The sequence below is a fragment of the Lithobates pipiens genome, unplaced genomic scaffold, assembly GCF_037356315.1.
Source record: "Lithobates pipiens isolate NorthernLeopardFrog02 unplaced genomic scaffold, aLitPip1_a1.2 Scaffold_3, whole genome shotgun sequence".
NCBI classification, from domain to species: Eukaryota; Metazoa; Chordata; class Amphibia; order Anura; family Ranidae; genus Lithobates; species Lithobates pipiens.
In genome coordinates this window covers 282,918,667-282,942,637 of record NW_027507790.1, presented here as the reverse complement: position 1 = coordinate 282,942,637, position 23,971 = coordinate 282,918,667, and the positions used below count along the sequence as shown (strand labels likewise).

At 57.2% G+C, this 23,971-nt stretch overlaps 1 protein-coding gene across 1 annotated transcript; it reads right to left on the bottom strand.

Moving 5' to 3' along the window:
* Positions 1-22,411, bottom strand: LOC143941193 (bromodomain and WD repeat-containing protein 3-like; the record flags this gene model as incomplete). The annotated part of the gene is given in 15 exon segments (XM_077463227.1): positions 1-135; positions 278-431; positions 2,014-2,118; positions 3,954-3,994; positions 5,267-5,367; positions 7,807-7,877; positions 9,063-9,163; positions 12,296-12,517; positions 12,651-12,811; positions 14,097-14,195; positions 15,260-15,410; positions 17,750-17,809; positions 17,885-17,914; positions 22,172-22,230; positions 22,312-22,411. Coding segments are annotated over 15 exon segments (1,500 nt in total), but the record flags the coding sequence as incomplete, so codon positions are not given.
* Positions 22,412-23,971: the final 1,560 nt, after the last annotated feature.

Here is a 23,971-nt window from a genome sequence, read left to right as displayed (position 1 = left end):
CATGTTGAAATAATTGCGAATTTTGATCCCCTTCTCCAGGTCCCAGACGAAGATGTTCCCATCATGACCTGCAGACAGGAGGATCCTGGAATCGAATGGATGAGCTTCCAGGACAAACACTTCATCATCGTGACCCTGCCGGGAAATGGAGAGAAGAAACAAGGTCAGAAAAGGAGAGGAATTTGGGGTGGAGAAGAGAAGGACGACAAGTACAAAGGTCCATGCACTACCGGGAGAGCCCCATAGGAGGCGCTGTGATGAGGAACGATCTACTCACAGACAATACGTGAAGAAGTTGTCCTGTGTGGGAATTCCAGACTTTCAGGAAGAAGTTGTTGACGGCGGTGATGACGGTCGTGTCGGAGCGATCCCAGGCCACCATGGTGACTTTCAGCTTCGCCACTTTGTCCTCCACATTCACCACAGAGCTCCTACAACAGAGATCATACATGGAGGGACTAAATCACCCTTCCGAGGTGAGATCGCTCTTCAGAGGAACCAGAGACCTTGAAAGCTTCTGCCCAACCAAACCATCTGCTTCTCATTTCCCCCCTCGGCCCCGCGCCATCCCCATTTCCCCCCTCGGCCCCGCGCCATCCCCATTTCCCCCTCGGCCCCGCGCCATCCCCATTTCCCCCCTCGGCCCCGCGCCATCCCCATTTCCCCCCTCGGCCCCGCGCCATCCCCATTTCCCCCCTCGGCCCCGCGCCATCCCCATTTCCCCCCTCGGCCCCGCGCCATCCCCATTTCCCCCCTCGGCCCCGCGCCATCCCCATTTCCCCCCTCGGCCCCGCGCCATCCCCATTTCCCCCCTCGGCCCCGCGCCATCCCCATTTCCCCCCTCGGCCCCGCGCCATCCCCATTTCCCCCCTCGGCCCCGCGCCATCCTCATTTCCCCCCTCGGCCCCGCGCCATCCTCATTTCCCCCCTCGGCCCCGCGCCATCCTCATTTCCCCCCTCGGCCCCGCGCCATCCTCATTTCCCCCCTCGGCCCCGCGCCATCCTCATTTCCCCCCTCGGCCCCGCGCCATCCTCATTTCCCCCCTCGGCCCCGCGCCATCCTCATTTCCCCCTCGGCCCCGCGCCATCCTCATTTCCCCCCTCGGTCCCGCGCGATCCTCATTTCCTCCCTCGGTCCCGCGCGATCCCCATTTCCCCCCTCGGTCCCGCGCGATCCCCATTTCCTCCCTCGGTCCCGCGCGATCCCCATTTCCTCCCTCGGTCCCGCGCGATCCTCATTTCCTCCCTCGGTCCCGCACTATCCTCATTTTCCCCCCTCGGCCCCGCACTATCCTCATTTTCCCCCCTCGGTCCCGCGCTATCCTCATTTTCCCCCCTCGGTCCCGCGCTATCCCCATTTCCCCCCTCGGTCCCGCGCGATCCTCATTTCCTCCCTCGGTCCCGCGCGATCCTCATTTCCCCCCTCGGTCCCGCGCGATCCTCATTTCCCCCCTCGGTCCCGCACTATCCTCATTTCCCCCCTCGGTCCCGCACTATCCTCATTTCCCCCCTCGGCCCCGCACTATCCTCATTTTCCCCCCTCGGTCCCGCGCTATCCCCATTTCCCCCCTCTGCCCCGCGCTATCCCCATTTCCCCCCTCGGCCCCGCACTATCCTCATTTTCCCCCCTCGGTCCCGCTCTATCCTCATTTTCCCCCCTCGGTCCCGCGCTATCCTCATTTTCCCCCCTCTGCCCCGCGCTATCCCCATTTCCCCCCTCGGCCCCGCACTATCCTCATTTTCCCCCCTCGGTCCCGCTCTATCCTCATTTTCCCCCCTCGGTCCCGCTCTATCCTCATTTTCCCCCCTCGGTCCCGCGCTATCCCCATTTCCCCCCTCGGCCCCGCGCTATCCTCATTTCCCCCCTCGGTCCCGCTCTATCCTCATTTCCCCCCTCGGCCCCGCGCTATCCTCATTTCCCCCCTCGGTCCCGCGCTATCCTCATTTCCCCCCTCGGTCCCGCGCTATCCTCATTTCCCCTCTCAGGAACACATACACCAGGAGAGGTCTTACCCGGGCATTCTGGCAGTCATATCCAGTACAATCATCTTCCACTCCTGCTGCTGGTAGTGCCAGATCCGCGCCGTGCCATCTCTGCTTCCGCTGACAAAGCACAATCTACAAAACCAACACAGGGGGGGTCACAGGGGGCCTCCGACCTCCAATCCATCAGAGGACAGCAGGAGGGCAGAGCAGGACAAAACACAGGTCTGGATGGATCTGGGATGTTCTACCAGAAAATCCTCATCAATCAGCATGAGAAGAAATCAAAACAAACAACAGCCAGAGACTAAAGAAACAGACATACGAGATATGAGAGAAGAGAGTTTATTGTTACATCGTAACGGAAAATAGAACCCAATAATCTGCAGATCCCAACCCCCGAATTATATTCACAATACAAAACGCATCGAATGTCTACACTGAGAAAATACAACCTCCTCTAATGAAGATCGGGATCTCCTCAGTACAACCTCCTCTAATGAAGATCAGGATCTCCTCAGTACAACCTCCTCTAATGAAGATCAGGATCTCCTCAGTACAACCTCCTCTAATGAAGATCAGGATCTCCTCAGTACAGGAATATCCCCAATACAACCTCCTCTAATGAAGATCAGGATCTCCTCAGTACTGGAAGATCTCCAATACAAACTCCTCTAATGAAGATCAGGATCTCCTCAGTACAACCTCCTCTAATGAAGATCGGGATCTCCTCAGTACAACCTCCTCTAATGAAGATCGGGATCTCCTCAGTACAACCTCCTCTAATGAAGATCAGGATCTCCTCAGTACAGGAAGATCCCCAATACAACCTCCTCTAATGAAGATCGGGATCTCCTCAGTACTGGAAGATCCCCAACACAACCTCCTCTAATGAAGATCGGGATCTCCTCAGTACAACCTCCTCTAATGAAGATCAGGATGTCCTCAGTACAACCTCCTCTAATGAAGATCAGGATCTCCTCAGTACAACCTCCTCTAATGAAGATCAGGATCTCCTCAGTACTGGAAGATCCCCAATACAACCTCCTCTAATGAAGATCAGGATCTCCTCAGTACTGGAAGATCCCCAATACAACCTCCTCTAATGAAGATCAGGATCTCCTCAGTACAACCTCCTCTAATGAAGATCAGGATCTCCTCAGTACAACCTCCTCTAATGAAGATCAGGATCTCCTCAGTACTGGAAGATCCCCAATACAACCTCCTCTAATGAAGATCGGGATCTCCTCAGTACAACCTCCTCTAATGAAGATCAGGATCTCCTCAGTACTGGACGATCCCCAATACAACCTCCTCTAATGAAGATCAGGATCTCCTCAGTACAACCTCCTCTAATGAAGATCAGGATCTCCTCAGTACAACCTCCTCTAATGAAGATCAGGATCTCCTCACTACAACCTCCTCTAATGAAGATCGGGATCTCCTCAGTACTGGAAGATCCCCAATACAACCTCCTCTAATGAAGATCAGGATCTCCTCAGTACAACCTCCTCTAATGAAGTTTGGGATCTCCTCAGTACAACCTCCTCTAATGAAGATCAGGATCTCCTCACTACAACCTCCTCTAATGAAGATCGGGATCTCCTCAGTACTGGAAGATCCCCAATACAACCTCCTCTAATGAAGATCAGGATCTCCTCACTACAACCTCCTCTAATGAAGATCGGGATCTCCTCAGTACTGGAAGATCCCCAATACAACCTCCTCTAATGAAGATCAGGATCTCCTCAGTACAACCTCCTCTAATGAAGTTTGGGATCTCCTCAGTACAACCTCCTCTAATGAAGATCAGGATCTCCTCAGTACAACCTCCTCTAATGAAGTTTGGGATCTCCTCAGTACAACCTCCTCTAATGAAGATCAGGATCTCCTCAGTACTGGAGACAATAATGATCAGTCTGACCAGGACATACACAGAGGGATGATCAGGAAGATGATCAATAACTTACCGATCGCTGTTATTGCAGAACTGAACCGCTATTACTTTATCCTGGAAAATGAGACAGATCACCGTCATTGATTATTGTCATACAGACACATCACTCTCATTGATCAGATCATTTAAACCCCCCCAAACCTTATATTCCCTAAAAGCAGAGAACTTGTAGAATACAATGGAGGGAATTACCATTTATAGGATCTGATATCAGTGTAACTGTTTATCACATACAAACTGTCAGAAAAAGAAAGCGATTGGTTAATGTCGGGTACAGAGGAATTTATTACCCAATGATTTGGTAAAACAAGTAAATAGATACCAAACATGCCTGAAAATGTTCCACATCTGTGAAAAAGAAAGAGAAACCTGCGGAGGTGGGACACAGAAACGTGGGACACATGGTGGTGGGTGATGGGTGATGGGTGATGGGTGGGGGGGTGGGTGGGGGGGGGGGGGTGATGGGTGATGGGGGGGGGGGGGGCGGTGGTGGGTGATGGGGGGTGGTGGGTGATGGGGGGGGGTGTACAGCCGCCTGTATCACTGACATGAAAGCCCATCACCCACTCTACAAACGTATCCACTATACAGACCACTTCTCTACCCGCCCACAATCATTGTAGTAGTAATGTTACTGTGGGCGGGCGCCACGTACGAGCGCGGATCACATCTCTGTACATGGGGAGCTGCGCATGCGCACTACTGCGCCCCCCCGAGCACACATTCCTGTGACCACACCCTCGTTGGTACCTCTCATTAGTGACCCCCCGTGTCATGTGTGGAGACCTCCAGTCCTCCCGTATAGAGGAGTGCGGGGACCTCCAGTCCTCCCGTATAGAGGATCTCCCAGTCTATGGATAGTGGAGGACCCCCCTCCCCCCCAATCATGGGGCACTTTGTCGCAGTAAGTGGGCTTATAGCAATATAGTGACCAGATCCCCACATCACTCCGACCAATCACATGAAAATATTGTTTTTTCTTTTTTATAAATTTCAGTCTTTTTTTTGTTTATATAATAAAAATAAAAAAGAGATCTCTATTTGTGTGGAAAGGAGATCTACACATCATGTGGGCACCGCGTTGTGTCATCACAATTACCAGGTAATGTTTGTGAGAAGTTCAGCGGTGCAATAATTACAGATTATACCTGCAGCACCCCCTACTGGAATTATCTGCTATTGTAGCACCACCAGAACACGTCCAGACCAATACTGGACCTCGGAACCCCATAGCATCCCGCCCTCTACACACGGGGGAGGGGGAGGGGAGGGGGAGGGGGATCCCTCTATATTAGCACATAACATGTTCTCAATAGATCATCTTACCACGTGGCCCTCCAGCTCGGCAATCTTCTCCGGTTCTTCGGAGCCCAGATAATATATTCTGATGATGTGATCTGTACTGCCTGTAGCTATGAACATCCCACCTGAGACAGCAGAAGGAAACAGTCATGAAGAATGCCAGGCTGGAATTTACTGCCCTCCAGGCCGCCCTCACCACCACCAATCAAGGATAAAATACATGCATGTTCTTTTAGTGTTCCACCATAACTGTGCCCCCTCCCGACATACACAGCTCGCTCCCTAAAGACATGGGGTGACCAGTTTGGGGTGGACAAACTCAAGTGTCCTGCACAGAGTCCTGACTTTAACCCCACTAAACACCAATGGGATGAACTGGAACACAGACGTTGAGTCAGGCCTTTTTTATTGGCACTCCCCACATGAGGCCCAACGGGTGAGCCAGCTCTTCTTTTTGGCACCCAATGCTGGAGCCGGGTCTCCGTTATGCGTGTGAGCCGGGTCTGCGCTAGGGCGCCCAACGAGCCGGTTCTTCTTTTTGGTGCCCGTGTGACCCAGGTCTTCTTATTGGCGCCTGCGTGAGCCAGCTGTTCTTTTAGATGCCCAACACGTGAGCCAGGTCTCCTTTACACCCCTTTCACACCGGGGCGTTTTGCAGGGCGCTATAGCGTTAGAAATAGCGCCTGCAGTCCACCCTAAAGAAGCTGCACCATTGTGTGTAGTGTGATCCCCCCGAGGGCTTTCACACCGGAGCGGTGCGCTGGCAGGACGTCAGAAAAAAGTCCTGCCACCAGCTTCTTTGGAGCGGTGAAGGCGCGGTGTGTTTACCGCTTCTCCACCGCTGCTCCCCATTGAAATTAATGGGGCAGCGATGTAATACCGCCGGCAAAATGCCGCTATTGCGGCGTATTGCCGGCAGTTTTAACCCTCTCTCGGGTGCTAGCAGGGGTAAAAGCGCCCCGCTAGAGGCCGAATGTGCCGCAAATCCGACAACAATAAAACACCGCTAAAAATAGCAGTGTTTTACCGCCCACGCTATGGGCGGTGTAGTGTGAAAGGGGTCTTATTGTGCCCAACGAGCCGGGTCTTCTTTTTGGTGCCCGTGTGACCCAGGTCTTCTTTATGGCACCCAATGTGTGAGTCCGCTCTTCTTATTGGCGCCTGCGTGAGCCAGCTGTTCTTTTTGGTGCCCAACGTGAGAGCCAGGTATTCTTTTAGATGCCCAACACGTGACCCGGGTCTCCTTTATTGTGCCCAACGAGTCAGGTCTTCTTTTTTGACGCCCAACTTCTTCTCTCAGCAGCCAGATTCACCCGTCTAAGCCAGGAGTGAATCTGAATTGTAGACATGAGACCGTCTTATAACTGACCTTTCCCTACAAGGCCCTCGGTATGTAAAAGGCAGTGAGGAGGATTTGGTGGGGTGTTTGGGAACTTCTCTCCCGCATAGGAAGCCGGTGTTCCCAGTAGATGCCCAACACAAGTCAATGGAAGAAGCCGGAGAGCCGGCATTGGTTCCTCCGCTCCCCATTCTGATCTGGGAATCTATTCGACATTTCGTATTCTGTGGGCCATTGTTCCCAGTTTATATTTTTGAGATTGGACATGTTATGTATCGTGAGATTGCATCATCAGGACTCACAGTTGGGTGGATTCCCCACCTTCCTGTCTCTAAACACTTACCCGACCCCACGTCTCCTCTACAGAGGTGTCCCCAGCTCCAGCACTGCTCCCCTCACTTTCTGGCTTCACAGGAGAAACTACTGTCAGTAACCAAGGAGAGAATGGGGCGGTGGTTTACTGGCGCTGTGCGTGTCTGTGGATGCACATAGCCTGGTGCGGGACCCAACAGAAGCGTCAATGTACAGCTGACTCTTTAGCACCTGGCTTGCTATAGGAGGCGCCCAGAGGAGGGAGGAGCATACAGGACCGATGGGGACTGCGAGGAGGAGGAGGATGAGGAGGAGGATGAGGAGGAGGGAAAGCGGCCTGTGCGATATTTTATCTCTAATTTTATTATTATTTTTATTGTTTTTAACTCCTTGCTGTCCAGACCCAGCATCCCTTTCATAAGGTCTGTACACCCAGGGGGGGGGGGTGAGAAGGATCAGCAATCTCATGATAGGGAGCCGATCCCACCACCTCCCGATCATTACTGGGGGCCAAGAGCCGTCTGTGATGTCACAGTCTCTGTTCTGGGAACGCATTGTGAGCGCAGACGCATCAGCCGGCACAGTGACGCACATGTGCCGTGTGTAGGTGGTAAAGCTCCCGCCCTCTATATGTGTTACATGGGGGGCAACAGGTCACTATCCCTTTAAGAAAGGGGACCTCCAAGCAGCAGAAACGTTGGCGTTTTGCTCCTTTTTGGACCTTGAAATGACTTTCCATCGATTACTTCGCATTGATGTCTGAAGTTTATGGCGGGATCCGCGTTGGTTGAGCGTTCTCTAATGAGGCGTTCATAGTACAGGCCACGGCTAGATTATTTTCATCGTTTATAACGCTTGGCAAGAAAAACGCCAACCCCTCCCCCCCACCAATGATCACAGCCGCAGTCCTTACCTGAGCTAAAGGATGAGCAGGAGATCTGAACGCCGGGCCGCGACCGCTCTGCGAATTTCACCGGACGATCGCTGTACAGAGACGAGAGGAACATTGATCTCTGATTAGCACCCGAAAAAAACTGAATCCGCTTCATTAGTATCCAAAAAATAAATTAAAAAAATTGTTATATCTCCGTGTATCACCTGAGGCCAGTCACTTCACTGGGTGTATGTAAAGGTTTACAACCACTTTAAAGCCCAACTCCGGGGCAAATACCAAAATGATCCCTTTGCAGTGGCGCTGTGTAGGACCCTGCCGGCCCCCCCACCAGCCATGATCTGCCCCCTGCCGGGCCCCTCCCACCAGCCACGATCTGCCCCCTGCCGACCCCTCCCACCAGCCATGATCTGCCCCCTGCCGACCCCTCCCACCAGCCATGATCTGCCCCCTGCCGCCCCCCCCCCACCAGCCATGATCTGCCCCCTAAAGCCCCCCCCCCACCAGCCATGATCTGCCCCCTGCCGGCCCCTCCACCAGCCACGATCTGCCCCCTGCCGGCCCCTCCCACCAGCCACGATCTGCCCCCTGCCGGCCCCTCCCACCAGCCATGATCTGCCCCCTGCCGGCCCACCCACCAGCCATGATCTGTCCCCTGCCAGGCCCCTCCCACCAGTCATGATCTGCCCCCTGCCGGCCCCTCCCACCAGCCATGATCTGCCCCCTGCCGACCCCCCCCCCCAGCCATGATCTGCCCCCCGCCGACCCCCCCCCACCAGCCATGATCTGCCCCCCGCCGGCCCTCCACCAGCCATGATCTGCCCCCCGCCGGCCCCTCCCACCAGCCATGATCTGCCCCCCGCCGGCCCCTCCCACCAGTCATGATCTGCCCCCTGCCGGCCCCTCCCACCAGTCATGATCTGCCCCCTGCCGGCCCCTCCCACCAGTCATGATCTGCCCCCTGCCGGCCCCTCCCACCAGCCACGATCTGCCCCCTGCCGGGCCCCTCCCACCAACCATGATCTGCCCCTGCCAGCCCCTCCCACCAGCCATGATCTGCCCCCTGCCGGCCCATCCCACCAGCCATGATCTGCCCCCTGCCGCCCCCCCCCCCCCACCAGCCATGATCTGCCCCCTGCCGGCCCCTCCCACCAGCCATGATCTGCCTGCATTGTATAGAGAAGCACAGAGACCCGGAGATGACGACACCATTGGATAGAAAATAACAGAAACGTCAAAAATCAGCAGAATTCACTTTAAAAACGCGACGGACTTACTTGAAGGTCATGGTGTCCACATTGCACTGCCAGAAGCAGATGGCCCCATCAGCACCAGTAGATGTGAGGTATCGAGTTTTCCTATTTGTACAGGGGCAGAACTGACAAGAGAAAGAGACCAATCAGTGAGGAGGAGGAAGAAACTGAACTTTGCTCAATAACAGTGACAGGTTCTCTTCAACAATTCATTTTCACCCAATGCAGAAAAAGCACCAAAAAAAAGAGAAAAGAAATGAACTTCACAAATACAAATCCCATTTCTTTCTTATTGAGGGACACAAATTCAGAGACTGTCGGGTTATACTGCCACCTACAGGAGAACTGGATCCCTAAGAGAATCATTGTGGGCCGGTCCAGTAGAACCCCTCCTACTCCCAGCATGCCTCAGTCATTTTCTGGTGTCCTAGGAGGACCTTATCCTACAAAGAGCTTTGTCTGGTGTTGGGAACTTCCTTCCAACCCAACACAGTTTCGTCTTCCCCGACGTTCCCAGTAAAGGATGAACCAGCTTCACGTCGCATCATTTGTTGGCGGCTCAGACAGACCATTGTCCAAGCTTGAGGTCCAAGGCCCTCGTTCTACCGCTTCCCATCAAGGTGAACTCTACCAGATCTATCAGAGCTCCATAGGACTTCTCAGCACCCGGCTTCTCTTCCCCAGACCTGGTCTTCTCTTCCCCAGGTCTGGTCTTCTCTTCCCCAGGTCTGGTCTTCTCTTCCCCAGGTCTGGTCTTCTCTTCCCCAGGTCTGGTCTTCTCTTCCCCAGGTCTGGTCTTCTCTTCCCCAGATCTGTCAGAGCTCCATTGGACTTCTCGGCACCCGGCTTCTCTTCCCCAGACCTGGTCTTCTCTTCCCCAGGTCTGGTCTTCTCTTCCCCAGATCTTCTCTTCCCAGGTCTGGTCTTCTCTTCCCCAGATCTTCTCTTCCCCAGATCTGTCAGAGCTCCATAGGACTTCTCGGCACCCGGCTTCTGTTCCCCGGGTCTGGTCTTCTCTTCCCCAGGTCTGGTCTTCTCTTCCTCAGGTCTGGTCTTCTCTTCCCCAGGTCTGGTCTTCTCTTCCCCAGGTCTGGTCTTCTCTTCCCCAGGTCTGGTCTTCTCTTCCCCAGGTCTGGTCTTCTCTTCCCCAGGTCTGGTCTTCTCTTCCCCAGGTCTGGTCTTCTCTTCCCCAGGTCTGGTCTTCTCTTCCCCAGACCTGGTCTTCTCTTCCCCAGACCTGGTCCATCTCTTCCCCAGACCTGGTCCCATGTTCCCCAGATCTGTTCCCATGTTCCCCAGGTCTGTTCCCATGTTCCCCAGGTCTGTTCCCATGTTCCCCAGACCTGGTCTTCTCTTCCCCAGACCTGGTCTTCTCTTCCCCAGACCTGGTCTTCTCTTCCCCAGACCTGGTCTTCTCTTCCCCAGACCTGGTCTTCTCTTCCCCAGATCTGGTCCCATGTTCCCCAGATCTGGTCCCATGTTCCCCAGATCTGGTCCCATGTTCCCCAGATCTGGTCCCATGTTCCCCAGATCTGGTCCCATGTTCCCCAGGTCTGGTCTTCTCTTCCCCAGGTCTGGTCTTCTCTTCCCCAGGTCTGGTCTTCTCTTCCCCAGGTCTGGTCTTCTCTTCCCCAGGTCTGGTCTTCTCTTCCCCAGGTCTGTTCCCATGTTCCCCAGATCTGTTCCCATGTTCCCCAGGTCTGTTCCCATGTTCCCCAGATCTGTTCCCATGTTCCCCAGGTCTGTTCCCATGTTCCCCAGGTCTGTTCCCATGTTCCCCAGATCTGGTCTTCTGTTCTCCATGGTGGACATTGGCTGTAAGGTCCTTCATGCGGCTCTGCAGACAGCCCCCGGTTCTGCTTGTTGTGGGGCCGTCTTGTTGCCATTCCCCCACCCCCCTCAGAGGGATAGCTTTTAGACATCCCGCCAGTCTCTGGGGTTTCTGTCCCTCAATGGATGAAAAAAAATATATAGATTTTTGGACTTCCTGTAAAGTGCATTTCTTGGAGTCCATTGAGGACACAGGTCCCCCTCCCCCCCCCCCCCCTCTTTATATCCATGCTCTTGGTACTGAACTATAGTTTTCTGTTTGCCGGCATCCTCTCCCCCTTTAGGCAGCGGTATAACCGGACATTCTCAAGCATGGTCCCTCTAGAGGTCCCTAGAGGTTCCCTGAGCTGTGATTAGCTGCCCTCCCATCTGATGGTACCTGAATGGTTCTGAAGCCAACATCACCAGCGGCACCAATGATCTTTCTGATCAGCCACTTCCAACCAACGTTCCTCCAGAGGGGGGTCAGCAATAGGTCACTAGCAACCGACCCGTCTATTATGGGAAGGTGACAGGTAGGTCCCTTCCTTGCCGACCCTCGGAATACTCCTTCCACATATGATGAGAGGCGCATCGAAGGAACAAATTTAAGCCGTGCCCCTCACAAGCCACATGAAGTGGAACCTGGACAGACGGGGGCGGCATCTACTGTAACCGACCCCCTGTACTTCTCTCCTGCAGCAGATAAAATCCGGCTTCATAAGTGAAGCATAGCAAACTGTTAACTACACCGTCTGCCACCCTACCAACCCACAACTGCCCCGTACCCTACTCTCCAGCCAACCATCCTCCTGGCCCACACCTTCTGCCACCCTACCAACCCACAAGTGCCCCCTGCCCTACTCTGACTCCCATCATCCTCCTGGTCCCAAAATGTCCACCGCCCGACACACCCACACCCTCCGCCACCCTACCGACCCACAACTGCCCTCTGCCCTACTCTCCCTCCAACCATCCTCCTGGTCCACACCTTCCGCCACCCTACCGACCGACACAGTCCACCGACCTACCAACCCACAACTGCCCTCTGCCCTACTCTGACTCCCATCATCCTCCTGGTCCCAAAATGTCCACCGCCCGACAGGCCCACACCCTCCGCCACCCTACCGACCCACAAATGCCTCTGTCCTACTCTCTCTCCAACCATCCGCCTGTTCCCAAACCGTCCACCGCCCGACAGGCCCACACCCTACTGACCCACAACTACCCTCCTCTCCCTCCAACCATCTGCCTAGCCCTCACCCTCCATTACCCTACCGACCCACAACTGCCCTCTGCCCTACTCTGACTCCCACCATCCGCCTGGTCCCAAACCGTCCACCGTCCGACAGACCCACACCCTCCACCACCCTACCAACTCTGACTCGGGCGGGGGAAGGAGCGGCGGGGCAGTGAAGGTAAGGCTGGATAGAATGCGGGAATGTTACCTGTATGGAAGTAATGGACGCCGTGTGTCCTTGCAGTACCGCGATGGGAGCGCACGTCCGCAGGCACCACACACGCACCACCTTGTCACAACTGCCGGCGGCGACCAGCGTGTTCTCATAGTTCACCGCCATGTCGGAGATCTCTGCCGAGTGGCCGCGCAGCGTGGAGAGGAGTCTGCCGTCATCTGTGGCCCAAATCTTCACCAGACAATCATCGGAGCCCTGCCAGAGAGAGACGGGCCAACAATCAGAACCAACCAATCAGAGATCTCGGCTAAACGTTTTGGGTTTAACGCCCAACACAATTCCTGAGATCCGCTCACACAACATTCCGTGTTTGATTGACCGAACTCACCGTGAAGATTCTCCGCCCACTCCGGTCGAAGGCCACGCAGTAGACGGAGGACAGGTGACCCAGAATCCTCCGGTGCATTTTCATGTGCTGATAGGAGGAGGAGGGGAAGATGTACTGGAAGCGGGAGCAGCCAGTCAGAGATCTGGAGGACGCCGCTTTCGCTGAGAAATACAAAATGGAAAAAAACGTTTTACTTTTAGAAAAAAGATCTTCAAAACACACAGCAGAGATCTGTATGTGCACCTCCCCCAACCTCCTGCCTGGAAATGAACATGGCGGCCGCTCAGGTCTGACACACTCCGGGGGCCGTGACGCGGCGGGGAGGAGTCCGTGACGCGGCGGGGAGGAGTCCGTGACGCAGCGTGGGGGGGTCCGTGACGCGGGGGGGTCCGTGACGCAGCGGGGGGGGGAGTCCGTGACGCAGCGGGGGAGGGGGTCCGTGACGCAGCGCGGGGGAGGGGGTCCATGACGCAGCGCGGGGGAGGGGGTCCGTGACGCAGCGCGGGGGAGGGGGTCCGTGACGCAGCGCGGGGGGGGGAGAAATTAGGCAATCTGCAGGATCAACATCTGAAAAACATGCAAACCACTGCGGATCGCTTTTTAGAGGGATGGTAAAGCTCAGTACCCGTGTGAAGGGTGTAAGGTCACAGGTCACCCCTATAGGGATCGATCATCCGGATGAAGAGCGTGTCAGGAGTATTATTGTCTCCACTCAGAACGGGTCACTCGATGGCTGTTTGGGATGTCGGCTTTGTGAATGTGCCAGACCCCCCTCCCCCCCCCCCCCCCTTACGGGCTCCACCAGCTCCGCTAGTGATCCCAATGTGGACATCCGTGGCTCCACCTTCCTCCCCGTGACTTTGTCCTGTCCCCCCCCCCACCTCCAATTAATCTCTCCTCCCCATCACCAGCGGCCCTCCGCCCAGTGCTCCCCCCCCCGCAGTGGCTATCTCTCCCCCCACTCAGCCTCCAGAGGCTCTCTCCCACAGTGTCTCTCTCTTCTCTCTCTCCCCCCCAGCGGCTCTCTTGCCCCAAAGGCACTCCCCCCCCCCCCGCCCCCCACAGCAGCTATCTCTCCCTCCTGCGGCTCTCTCCCCCCATCCTTCAGCGGCTCTCCCCCCCCCAGCGGAGCTCACCCCCCACACCCAGCCTCCTACGGCTCTCTCGTCCCAAAGGCATTCTACCCCCCCCCCCCCCCGGCAGCTCTCTGCCCCCCATCCTCCAGTGGCTCTCTCCCCACCCAGCAACCTTCTCCCCCCCCCAGCAGAGCTCACCCCCCCCCCACCAGCTCTCTCTCCCTCCAGCGGAACTAGGAGGGGTGGCACTGGGAGGGGTTTTATTGGGAGGGGAGCAAATCATTTTCTGACCAGCATAGTCTTCTGATCTGGATTTTCTTCCCTTCTGTTTACTTACATCAGCCGGTATATTGTGTGCAATGTGACTTACCAACACTGATCTGTCTCCCGTAGTTGGAGGGGAGTTCCGGGGGGCGGCCCCGGTGTAGAGCGGCGTATGTGGAGGGTTTCCATGGCGAGTTCCTGCAGTCTGAGGACAGAAAATCATTGATGAGGAACTGAAAGTTCTCTGAAGGCTGAAATTATCACAGGCTGAGCTACCATAGGTAGGCGAGATCCCCCCCCCCCCCCCCCAGTAATGTCTCTGCCCCTCCCACAATGGGGAGATCCCCCCAGTAATGTGTCTCTGCCCCTCCCACAATGGGGCGGTTTCCCCCAGTAATGTGTCTCTGCCCCTCCCACAATGGGGAGGTTTCCCCAATAATGTGTCTCTGCCCCTCCCACAATGGGGAGGTTTCCCCAATAATGTGTCTCTGCCCCTCCCACAATGGGGAGGTTTCCTCCAGTAATGTGCCTCTGCCCCTCCCACAATGGGGAGGTCCCCCCAGTAATGTGTCTCTGCCCCTCCCACAATGGGGCGGTTTCCCCCAGTAATGTGTCTCTGCCCCTCCCACAATGGGGAGGTTTCCCCAATAATGTGTCTCTGCCCCTCCCACAATGGGGAGGTTTCCTCCAGTAATGTGCCTCTGCCCCTCCCACAATGGGGAGGTCCCCCAGTAATGTGTCTCTGCCCCTCCCACAATGGGGCGGTTCCCCCAGTAATGTGTCTCTGCCCCTCCCACAATGGGGAGGTTTCCCCCAGTAATGTGTTTCTGCCCCTCCCACAATGGGGAAGTTTCCTCCAGTAATGTGCCTCTGCCCCTCCCACAATGGGGAGGTTTCTTCCAGTAATGTGTCTCTGCCCCTCCCACAATGGGGCGGTTCCCCCAGTAATGTGTCTCTGCCCCTCCCACAATGGGGAGGTTTCCCCCAGTAATGTGTTTCTGCCCCTCCCACAATGGGGAAGTTTCCTCCAGTAATGTGCCTCTGCCCCTCCCACAATGGGGAGGTTTCTTCCAGTAATGTGTCTCTGCCCCTCCCACAATGGGGAGGTTTCCCCCAGTAATGTGTTTCTGCCCCTCCCACAATGGGGAAGTTTCCTCCAGTAATGTGCCTCTGCCCCTCCCACAATGGGGAGGTTTCTTCCAGTAATGTGTCTCTGCCCCTCCCACAATGGGGAGGTTTCTTCCAGTCTCTGCCCCTCCCATTGGTTACCTTTCGCTCTGCGCAGTAAGGATTGCTTCCCCACTCCCAGGAGGCTCTGCACGCCGGGAACGCTCTGCGGGATCTCCTGGTCTAGGATTGGTCCGATCCGCTCACAGATCTTCAGCAGGTAGTTGGGGGGGATGTGGGAATTGGCCGCCACCTGAGAGAGGAGAATGGAGGATTGGAGAGGTCATGTGACACCCACAGCCCCACCCCCCAAAGAGGGAATCTTGAGGACCATTGTTACGGCGCCCTCTACAGGAGAAGAGGAAATCCTCCTACCCACAACGCTTTACTTCCAGAAAATCCAAACCACAACTCTCCTCTATTGCATCACTCTTCACCCCGCCCTCAGAGGAAGGGGAGGAGCCCGCACACCGAGGAAGGATGGAGGGGGAGGAGCCCACACACCGAGGAAGGATGGAGGGGGAGGAGCCCACACACCGAGGAAGGATGGAGGGGGAGGAGCCAGTACACAGGGAAGAGGGGAGGAGCCCTACACAGGGAAGAGGGGAGGAGCCCTACACAGGGAAGAGGGGAGGAGCCCATACACTGAGGGAGGCTGGAGGGGGAGGAGCCTGTACACAGGGAAGAGGGGAGGAGCCCTACACAGGGAAGAGGGGAGGAGCCCGTACACTGAGGGAGGCTGGAGGGGGAGGAGCCCGTACACTGGGAAGAGGGGAGGCGCCCATACACTGGGAAGAGGGGAGGCGCCCATACACTGGGAAGAGGGGAGGAGCCCATACACTGGGAAGAGGGGAGGAGCCCATACACTGGGAAGAGGGGAGGAGCCCATACACTGGGAAGAGGGGAGGAGCCCATACACTGGGAAGAGGGGAGGAGCCCATACACTGGGAAGAGGGGAGGAGCCCATACACTGGGAAGAGGGGAGGAGCCCATACACTGGGAAGAGGGGAGGAGCCCATACACTGGGAAGAGGGGAGGAGCCCATACACTGGGAAGAGGGGAGGAGCCCATACACTGGGAAGAGGGGAGGAGCCCGTACACTGGGAAGAGGGGAGGAGCCCGTACACTGGGAAGAGGGGAGGAGCCCGTACACTGGGAAGAGGGGAGGAGCCCGTACACTGGGAAGAGGGGAGGAGCCCGTACACTGGGAAGAGGGGAGGAGCCCGTACACTGGGAAGAGGGGAGGAGCCCGTACACTGGGAAGAGGGGAGGAGCCCGTACACTGGGAAGAGGGGAGGAGCCCGTACACTGGGAAGAGGGGAGGAGCCCGTACACTGGGAAGAGGGGAGGAGCCCGTACACTGGGAAGAGGGGAGGAGCCCGTACACTGGGAAGAGGGGAGGAGCCCGTACACTGGGAAGAGGGGAGGAGCCCGTACACTGGGAAGAGGGGAGGAGCCCGTACACTGGGAAGAGGGGAGGAGCCCGTACACTGGGAAGAGGGGAGGAGCCCGTACACTGGGAAGAGGGGAGGAGCCCGTACACTGAGGGAGGCTGGAGGGGGAGGAGCCTGTACACTGGGAAGAGGGGAGGAGCCTGTACACTGGGAAGAGGAGAGGAGCCTGTACACTGGGAAGAGGAGAGGAGCCTGTACACTGGGAAGAGGGGAGGAGCCTGTACACTGGGAAGAGGGGAGGAGCCTGTACACTGGGAAGAGGGGAGGAGCCCGTACACTGAGGGAGGCTGGAGGGGGAGGAGCCTGTACACAGGGAAGAGGGGAGGAGCCTGTACACTGGGAAGAGGGGAGGAGCCTGTACACTGAGGCTGGAGGGGGAGGAGCCTGTACACTGAGGCTGGAGGGGGAGGAGCCTGTACACTGAGGCTGGAGGGGGAGGAGCCTGTACACTGAGGCTGGAGGGGGAGGAGCCTGTACACTGAGGCTGGAGGGGGAGGAGCCTGTACACTGAGACTGGAGGGGGAGGAGCCTGTACACTGAGACTGGAGGGGGAGGAGCCTGTACACTGAGGCTGGAGGGGGAGGAGCCTGTACACTGAGGCTGGAGGGGGAGGAGCCTGTACACTGAGGCTGGAGGGGGAGGAGCCTGTACACTGGGAAGAGGGGAGGAGCCCGTACACTGAGGGAGGCTGGAGGGGGAGGAGCCTGTACACTGAGGCTGGAGGGGGAGGAGCCCGTACACTGGGAAGAGGGGAGGAGCCCGTACACTGGGAAGAGGGGAGGAGCCCGTACACTGGGAAGAGGGGAGGAGCCCGTACACTGGGAAGAGGGGAGGAGCCCGTACACTGGGAAGAGGGGAGGAGCCCGTACACTGGGAAGAGGGGAGGAGCCCGTACACTGGGAAGAGGGGAGGAGCCCGTACACTGGGAAGAGGGGAGGAGCCCGTACACTGGGAAGAGGGGAGGAGCCTGTACACTGAGGATGGAGGGGGAGGGGCCTGAGCTCAGATATGGAAATACAAAGTAACATTTGGCTCGGTACTTATTAGAAATAATGAAGAGTGAGTACAATGTATCGGAGATCAGAGCCCCTCCCCCCATCAAGGGAGATCTATAGATCACATCCCCTCCCCCACTCACCAGATCCAAGTATGTCCTCCGATGGCGACACCCCTGCCAGTCCAGCCGCTCCGGGATGAGCTGTGGGGGGGAGGGGAGATAGTGAGGTCAGAGGTCACATTACCCACAATCCCAAGATATGACCCCCGTCCTTACCTGGTGTTCCTCCAACTCCTCCGACAGAGCCTGCAATGTACAGAGAGAGAGTCAGAGGACAGACATGACCGACATTCCCCCCCCCCCCCCCCCCCCCGAGGACAGACATGACCGACATTCCCCCCGGCCCCCGAGGACAGACATGACCGACATTCCCCCCAGCCCCCGAGGACAGACATGACCGACATTCCCCCCCGAGGACAGACATGACCGACATTCCCCCCGGCCCCCGAGGACAGACATGACCGACATTCCCCCCCCCCCCCCCCCCGAGGACAGACATGACCGACATTCCCCCCGGCCCCCGAGGACAGACATGACCGACATTCCCCCCGGCCCCCGAGGACAGACATGACCGACATTCCCCCCGGCCCCCGAGGACAGACATGACCGACATTCCCCCCGGCCCCCGAGGACAGACATGACCGACATTCCCCCCAGCCCCCGAGGACAGACATGACCGACATTCCCCCCGGCCCCCGAGGACAGACATGACAGAGACACAGACCCCCCCCCTCCCCCAAGGACAGACATGACAGAGACACAGACCCCCCCCCCTCCCCCGAGGACAGACATGACCGACATTCCCCCCGGCCCCGAGGACAGACATGACCGACATTCAAAGCCTCCGAGGACAGACATGACCGACATTCCCCCCCAGCCCCCGAGAACAGACATGACCGACATTCCCCCCGGCCCCCGAGGACAGACATGACCGACATTCCCCCCCGCCCCCGAGCACAGACATGACAGAGACACAGACCCCCCCCCCCTCCCCCAAGGACAGACATGACCGACATTCCCCCCGGCCCCCGAGCACAGACATGACCGACATTCCCCCCCGCCCCCGAGCACAGACATGACAGAGACACAGACCCCCCCCCCTCCCCCAAGGACAGACATGACCGACATTCCCCCCTGCCCCCGAGCACAGACATGACAGAGACACAGACCCCCCCTCCCCCAAGGACAGACATGACCGACATTCCCCCCGGCTCCCGAGAACAGACATGACCGACATTCCCCCCGGCCCCCGAGGACAGACATGACCGACATTCCCCCCAGCCCCCGAGAACAGACATGACCGACATTCCCCCGGCCCCCGAGGACAGACATGACCGACATTCCCCCCAGCCCCCGAGAACAGACATGACCGACATTCCCCCCGGCCCCCGAGGACAGACATGACCGACATTCCCCCAGCCCCCGAGAACAGACATGACCGACATTCCCCCCGGCCCCCGAGGACAGACATGACCGACATTCCCCCCAGCCCCCGAGAACAGACATGACCGACATTCCCCCCGGCCCCCGAGGACAGACATGACCGACATTCAAAGCCTCCGAGGACAGACATGACCGACATTCCCCCCAGCCTCCGAGGACAGACATGACCGACATTCCCCCCGGCCCCCGAGGACAAACATGACCGACATTCCCCCCGGCCCCCGAGCACAGACATGACCGACATCCCCCCCGCCCCCGAGGACAGACATGACCGACATTCCCCCCGGCTCCCGAGCACAGACATGACCGACATTCCCCCCGCCCCCGAGGACAGACATGACAGAGACACAGACCCCCCCCCTCCCCCAAGGACAGACATGACCGACATTCCCCCGGCCCCCGAGGACAGACATGACCGACATTCAAAGCCTCCGAGGACAGACATGACCGACATTCCCCCCAGCCTCCGAGGACAGACATGACCGACATTCAAAGCCTCCGAGGACAGACATGACCGACATTCCCCCCGGCCCCCGAGCACAGACATGACCGACATTCAAAGCCTCCGAGGACAGACATGACCGACATTCAAAGCCTCCGAGGACAGACATGACCGACATTCCCCCCAGCCTCCGAGGACAGACATGACCGACATTCCCCCCAGCCTCCGAGGACAGACATGACCGACATTCCCCCCGGCCCCGAGGACAGACATGACCGACATTCCCCCCGGCCCCGAGGACAGACATGACCGACATTCCCCCGGCCCCGAGGACAGACATGACCGACATTCCCCCCGGCCCCGAGGACAGACATGACCGACATTCCCCCCGGCCCCGAGGACAGACATGACCGACATTCCCCCCGGCCCCGAGGACAGACATGACCGACATTCAAAGCCTCCGAGGACAGACATGACCGACATTCCCCCCAGCCTCCGAGGACAGACATGACCGACATTCCCCCCCGGCCCCCGAGGACAGACATGACCGACATTCCCCCCCGGCCCCCGAGAACAGACATGACCGACATTCCCCCCCGGCCCCCGAGGACAGACATGACCGACATTCCCCCCCGGCCCCCGGGGACAGACATGACCGACATTCCCCCCGGCCCCCGAGGACAGACATGACCGACATTCCCCCCGCCCCCGAGAACAGACATGACCGACATTCCCCCCGGCCCCCGAGGACAGACATGACCGACATTCCCCCCGGCCCCCGAGGACAGACATGACCGACATTCCCCCCGGCCCCCGAGGACAGACATGACCGACATTCCCCCCGGCCCCCGAGGACAGACATGACCGACATTCCCCCCGGCCCCCGAGGACAGACATGACTGACATTCCCCCCGGCCCCCGAGGACAGACATGACCGACATTCCCCCCGCCCCCGAGGACAGACATGACTGACATTCCCCCCGCCCCCGAGGACAGACATGACCGACATTCCCCCCGCCCCCGAGGACAGACATTCCCCCCAGGCCCTGAGGACAGACATGACCGACATTCCCCCCCGGCCCTAAGGACAGACATGACCGACATTCCCCCCAGGCCCTGAGGACAGACATGACTGACATTCCCCCCGCCCCCGAGGACAGACATGACTGACATTCCCCCCGCCCCTGAGGACAGACATGACTGACATTCCCCCCGCCCCCGAGGACAGACATGACTATCATTCCCCCCCGCCCCTGAGGACAGACATGACTGACATTCCCCCCGCCCCCGAGGACAGACATGACCGACATTCCCCCCGCCCCCGAGGACAGACATTCCCCCCAGGCCCTGAGGACAGACATGACCGACATTCCCCCCCGGCCCTGAGGACAGACATGACCGGCATTCCCCCCCGGCCCCCGAGGACAGACATGACCGGCATTCCCCCCCGGCCCCGAGGACAGACATGACCGGCATCCCCCCCCGGCCCCGAGGACAGACATGACCGGCATCCCCCCCCGGCCCCGAGGACAGACATGACCGGCATCCCCCCCCGGCCCCGAGGACAGACATGACCGACATTCCCCCCCCCGGCCCCGAGGACAGACATGACAGACACAGTCCCCTCCCCCGAGGAGAGGACAGACATGACAGTTCCGGCAGTATTCAGGAGATGACGGAGCGGTGTTGTCTCTGATCTGGATGGATCGTCTCCCCTCCCCCCACACTGTGCAGAATTCGGGGTTCCTCCATCAGGTGATGGGCAGTAGAGGAACCCCTCTGGGGGGCCATCAGGGGGGTATGGGGGAGGGGTGCTGAGAGGGGGAGGGGTCCTGGCAGAGTATTAGAGGGAAGGACGAGTTCTCCAGGAAGGGGGGAGGGGTATGAGGGGTAAATAGACATCCAGCTTCCCTCCAGAGGGGCAGATATACATAGAGGTGTGACATGTAGGTGGTGGGGTCCGGTCACTATCTGCCCCTCAGAGGGGTATCTGTGTCATTACAGAAAGATACGCCCCTGAGGGGGAACTGGGGGGTAATACCCCAAAGAGGGCAAAGACTATAATCCCCTCCCCCATCTGGACAGATAAACCCAGAGAGGCAGATTATGGTGGGGGAGGAGTTTTTCATTAGGGACAGATACCCCCCTGAGAGGCAAACAGTGACAGGGCGCCCTCCCTTCCATTATCTGCCCCTCAGGGGGTATCAGTGTCTATTGATGGGGGAGGGGGTGACTATCTGCCCCTCGGGGGAGAATTGATGGGGGAGGGTGTCCCTATCTGCCCCTCGAGGGGGTATTGGTGGGGGGGGAGTGTGGTGATTATCTGCCCCTCGTGGGGGTATTGGTGGGGGAGGGGGAGACTATCTGCCCCTCGGTGGGGTATTGATGGGGGAGGGGGAGACTATCTGCCCCCCTTGGGGGGGTATTGGTGGGGGAGGGGGTCCCTATCTGCCCCTCAGGGGGGTATTGATGGGGGATGGGGAGACTATCTGCCCCAGGGGGGGTATTGGTGGCGAAGACTATCAGCCCCCCGGGGGGGGGGGTCCCTATCTACCCCTCGGGGTGGTATTGGTGGGGGTCGGTCGGTAGGTGGGTGGGTGGGGTGTGTCGGTAAGTACCTGGGCCGCTCTCCGGCACGGTCCGCTCTGCAGGAATCGGGCGATCAGGAAGTAGAGTTCTGTGTGTGGAGAGATCGGTAGAATCAGAGATCGGAGACTCCTCCCTCGTCCCCTCCCCCCTCCCGGTACCGGACACTCACCCTCTTCCATGGCTCCTCCTCCTCCCGGGCCCCCCCTCCGATCACCGCATCGCCTACCCGGCCCGAGACAACAGCGCCGCACTTCCGGCCTCCCGCCACCTGGGGGCGCTCCCAACACACGGCGACCCGCCCCGCCGACCAATGGCAGCCCAAGGGAGGGGCTTCCGTGGAATCTGTGTCAAACAAGGCCGCTGCGCTCCTCCCACCGCCAGGGGACGCTCTGCACCGTCCTCGCCCATTGTCCACCCGGCCGAAAGGTGGGAGAGCGCTGAACTTCTGGTCATGTGACATCGGGCGCTCCATCCCTCACCGCTCTATGGTAAAACCGCCTTCAGATTGTATTCTTACTATGGACTGTGGGGTGTAGAAAGATGGCGGCAAAAAACGTCACTTCCGTTAGAAAATGTGTCGGGTCGACTAATCTGACGAAACACTTGACCTCTGGGGGCGCTGTGCACCTCGAGCATAACCCAGGGAAAAGCCCTACTTACTGCGCATGCGTGGGAGGAGCCAGACCGTGCGCGCACTGAAAGGAACGAGTGCGCGCTTCTTAAAGGCGCCGCTCATCATTCTGTGATCACAGATGGCAGCCCTTCCCCCCAACCCCACCAATGACCCCATTCCTGACAATCAGCTGTTACCATAGCAACCAATCACATGCCCTGCTGGTTGTCAGGGGTAACGCCTCCTCCGTGATGGGAGGAGTCTAATGATGATGTTCCCATGGCGACCAGACCGACATCTCATGTTACCACCGGCAACGACTGAACCTTATCCACCGAAATCTCCCTGATCGATATCTTCATCATCCAATCACAGCTCTCCGATAATCATCCTCCAATAATATTCCTCCAATAATATTCCTCCAATAATCATCCTCCAATAATATTCCTCCAATAATATTCCTCCAATAATATTCCTCCAATAATCATCCTCCAATAATATTCCTCCAATAATATTCCTCCAATAATCATCCTCCAATAATCATCCTTCAATAATATTCCTCCAATAATATTCCTCCAATAATCATCCTCCAATAATCATCCTCCAATAATATTCCTCCAATAATATTCCTCCAATAATCATCCTCCAATAATATTCCTCCAATAATCATCCTCCAATAATATTCCTCCAATAATATTCCTCCAATAATCATCCTCCAATAATCATCCTCCAATAATCATCCTCCAATAATATTCCTCCAATAATCATCCTCCAATAATATTCCTCCAATAATCATCCTCCGATAATATTCCTCCGATAATATTCCTCCAATAATCATCCTCCAATAATCATCCTCCAATAATATTCCTCCAATAATCATCCTCCAATAATATTCCTCCAATAATCATCCTCCAATAATATTCCTCCAATAATATTCCTCCAATAATCATCCTCCAATAATATTCCTCCAATAATCATCCTTCAATAATATTCCTCCAATAATATTCCTCCAATAATCATCCTCCAATAATCATCCTCCAATAATATTCCTCCAATAATCATCCTCCAATAATATTCCTCCAATAATATTCCTCCAATAATATTCCTCCAATAATATTCATCCAATAATCATCCTCCAATAATATTCCTCCAATAATCATCCTCCAATAATATTCCTCCAATAATATTCCTCCAATAATATTCATCCAATAATCAT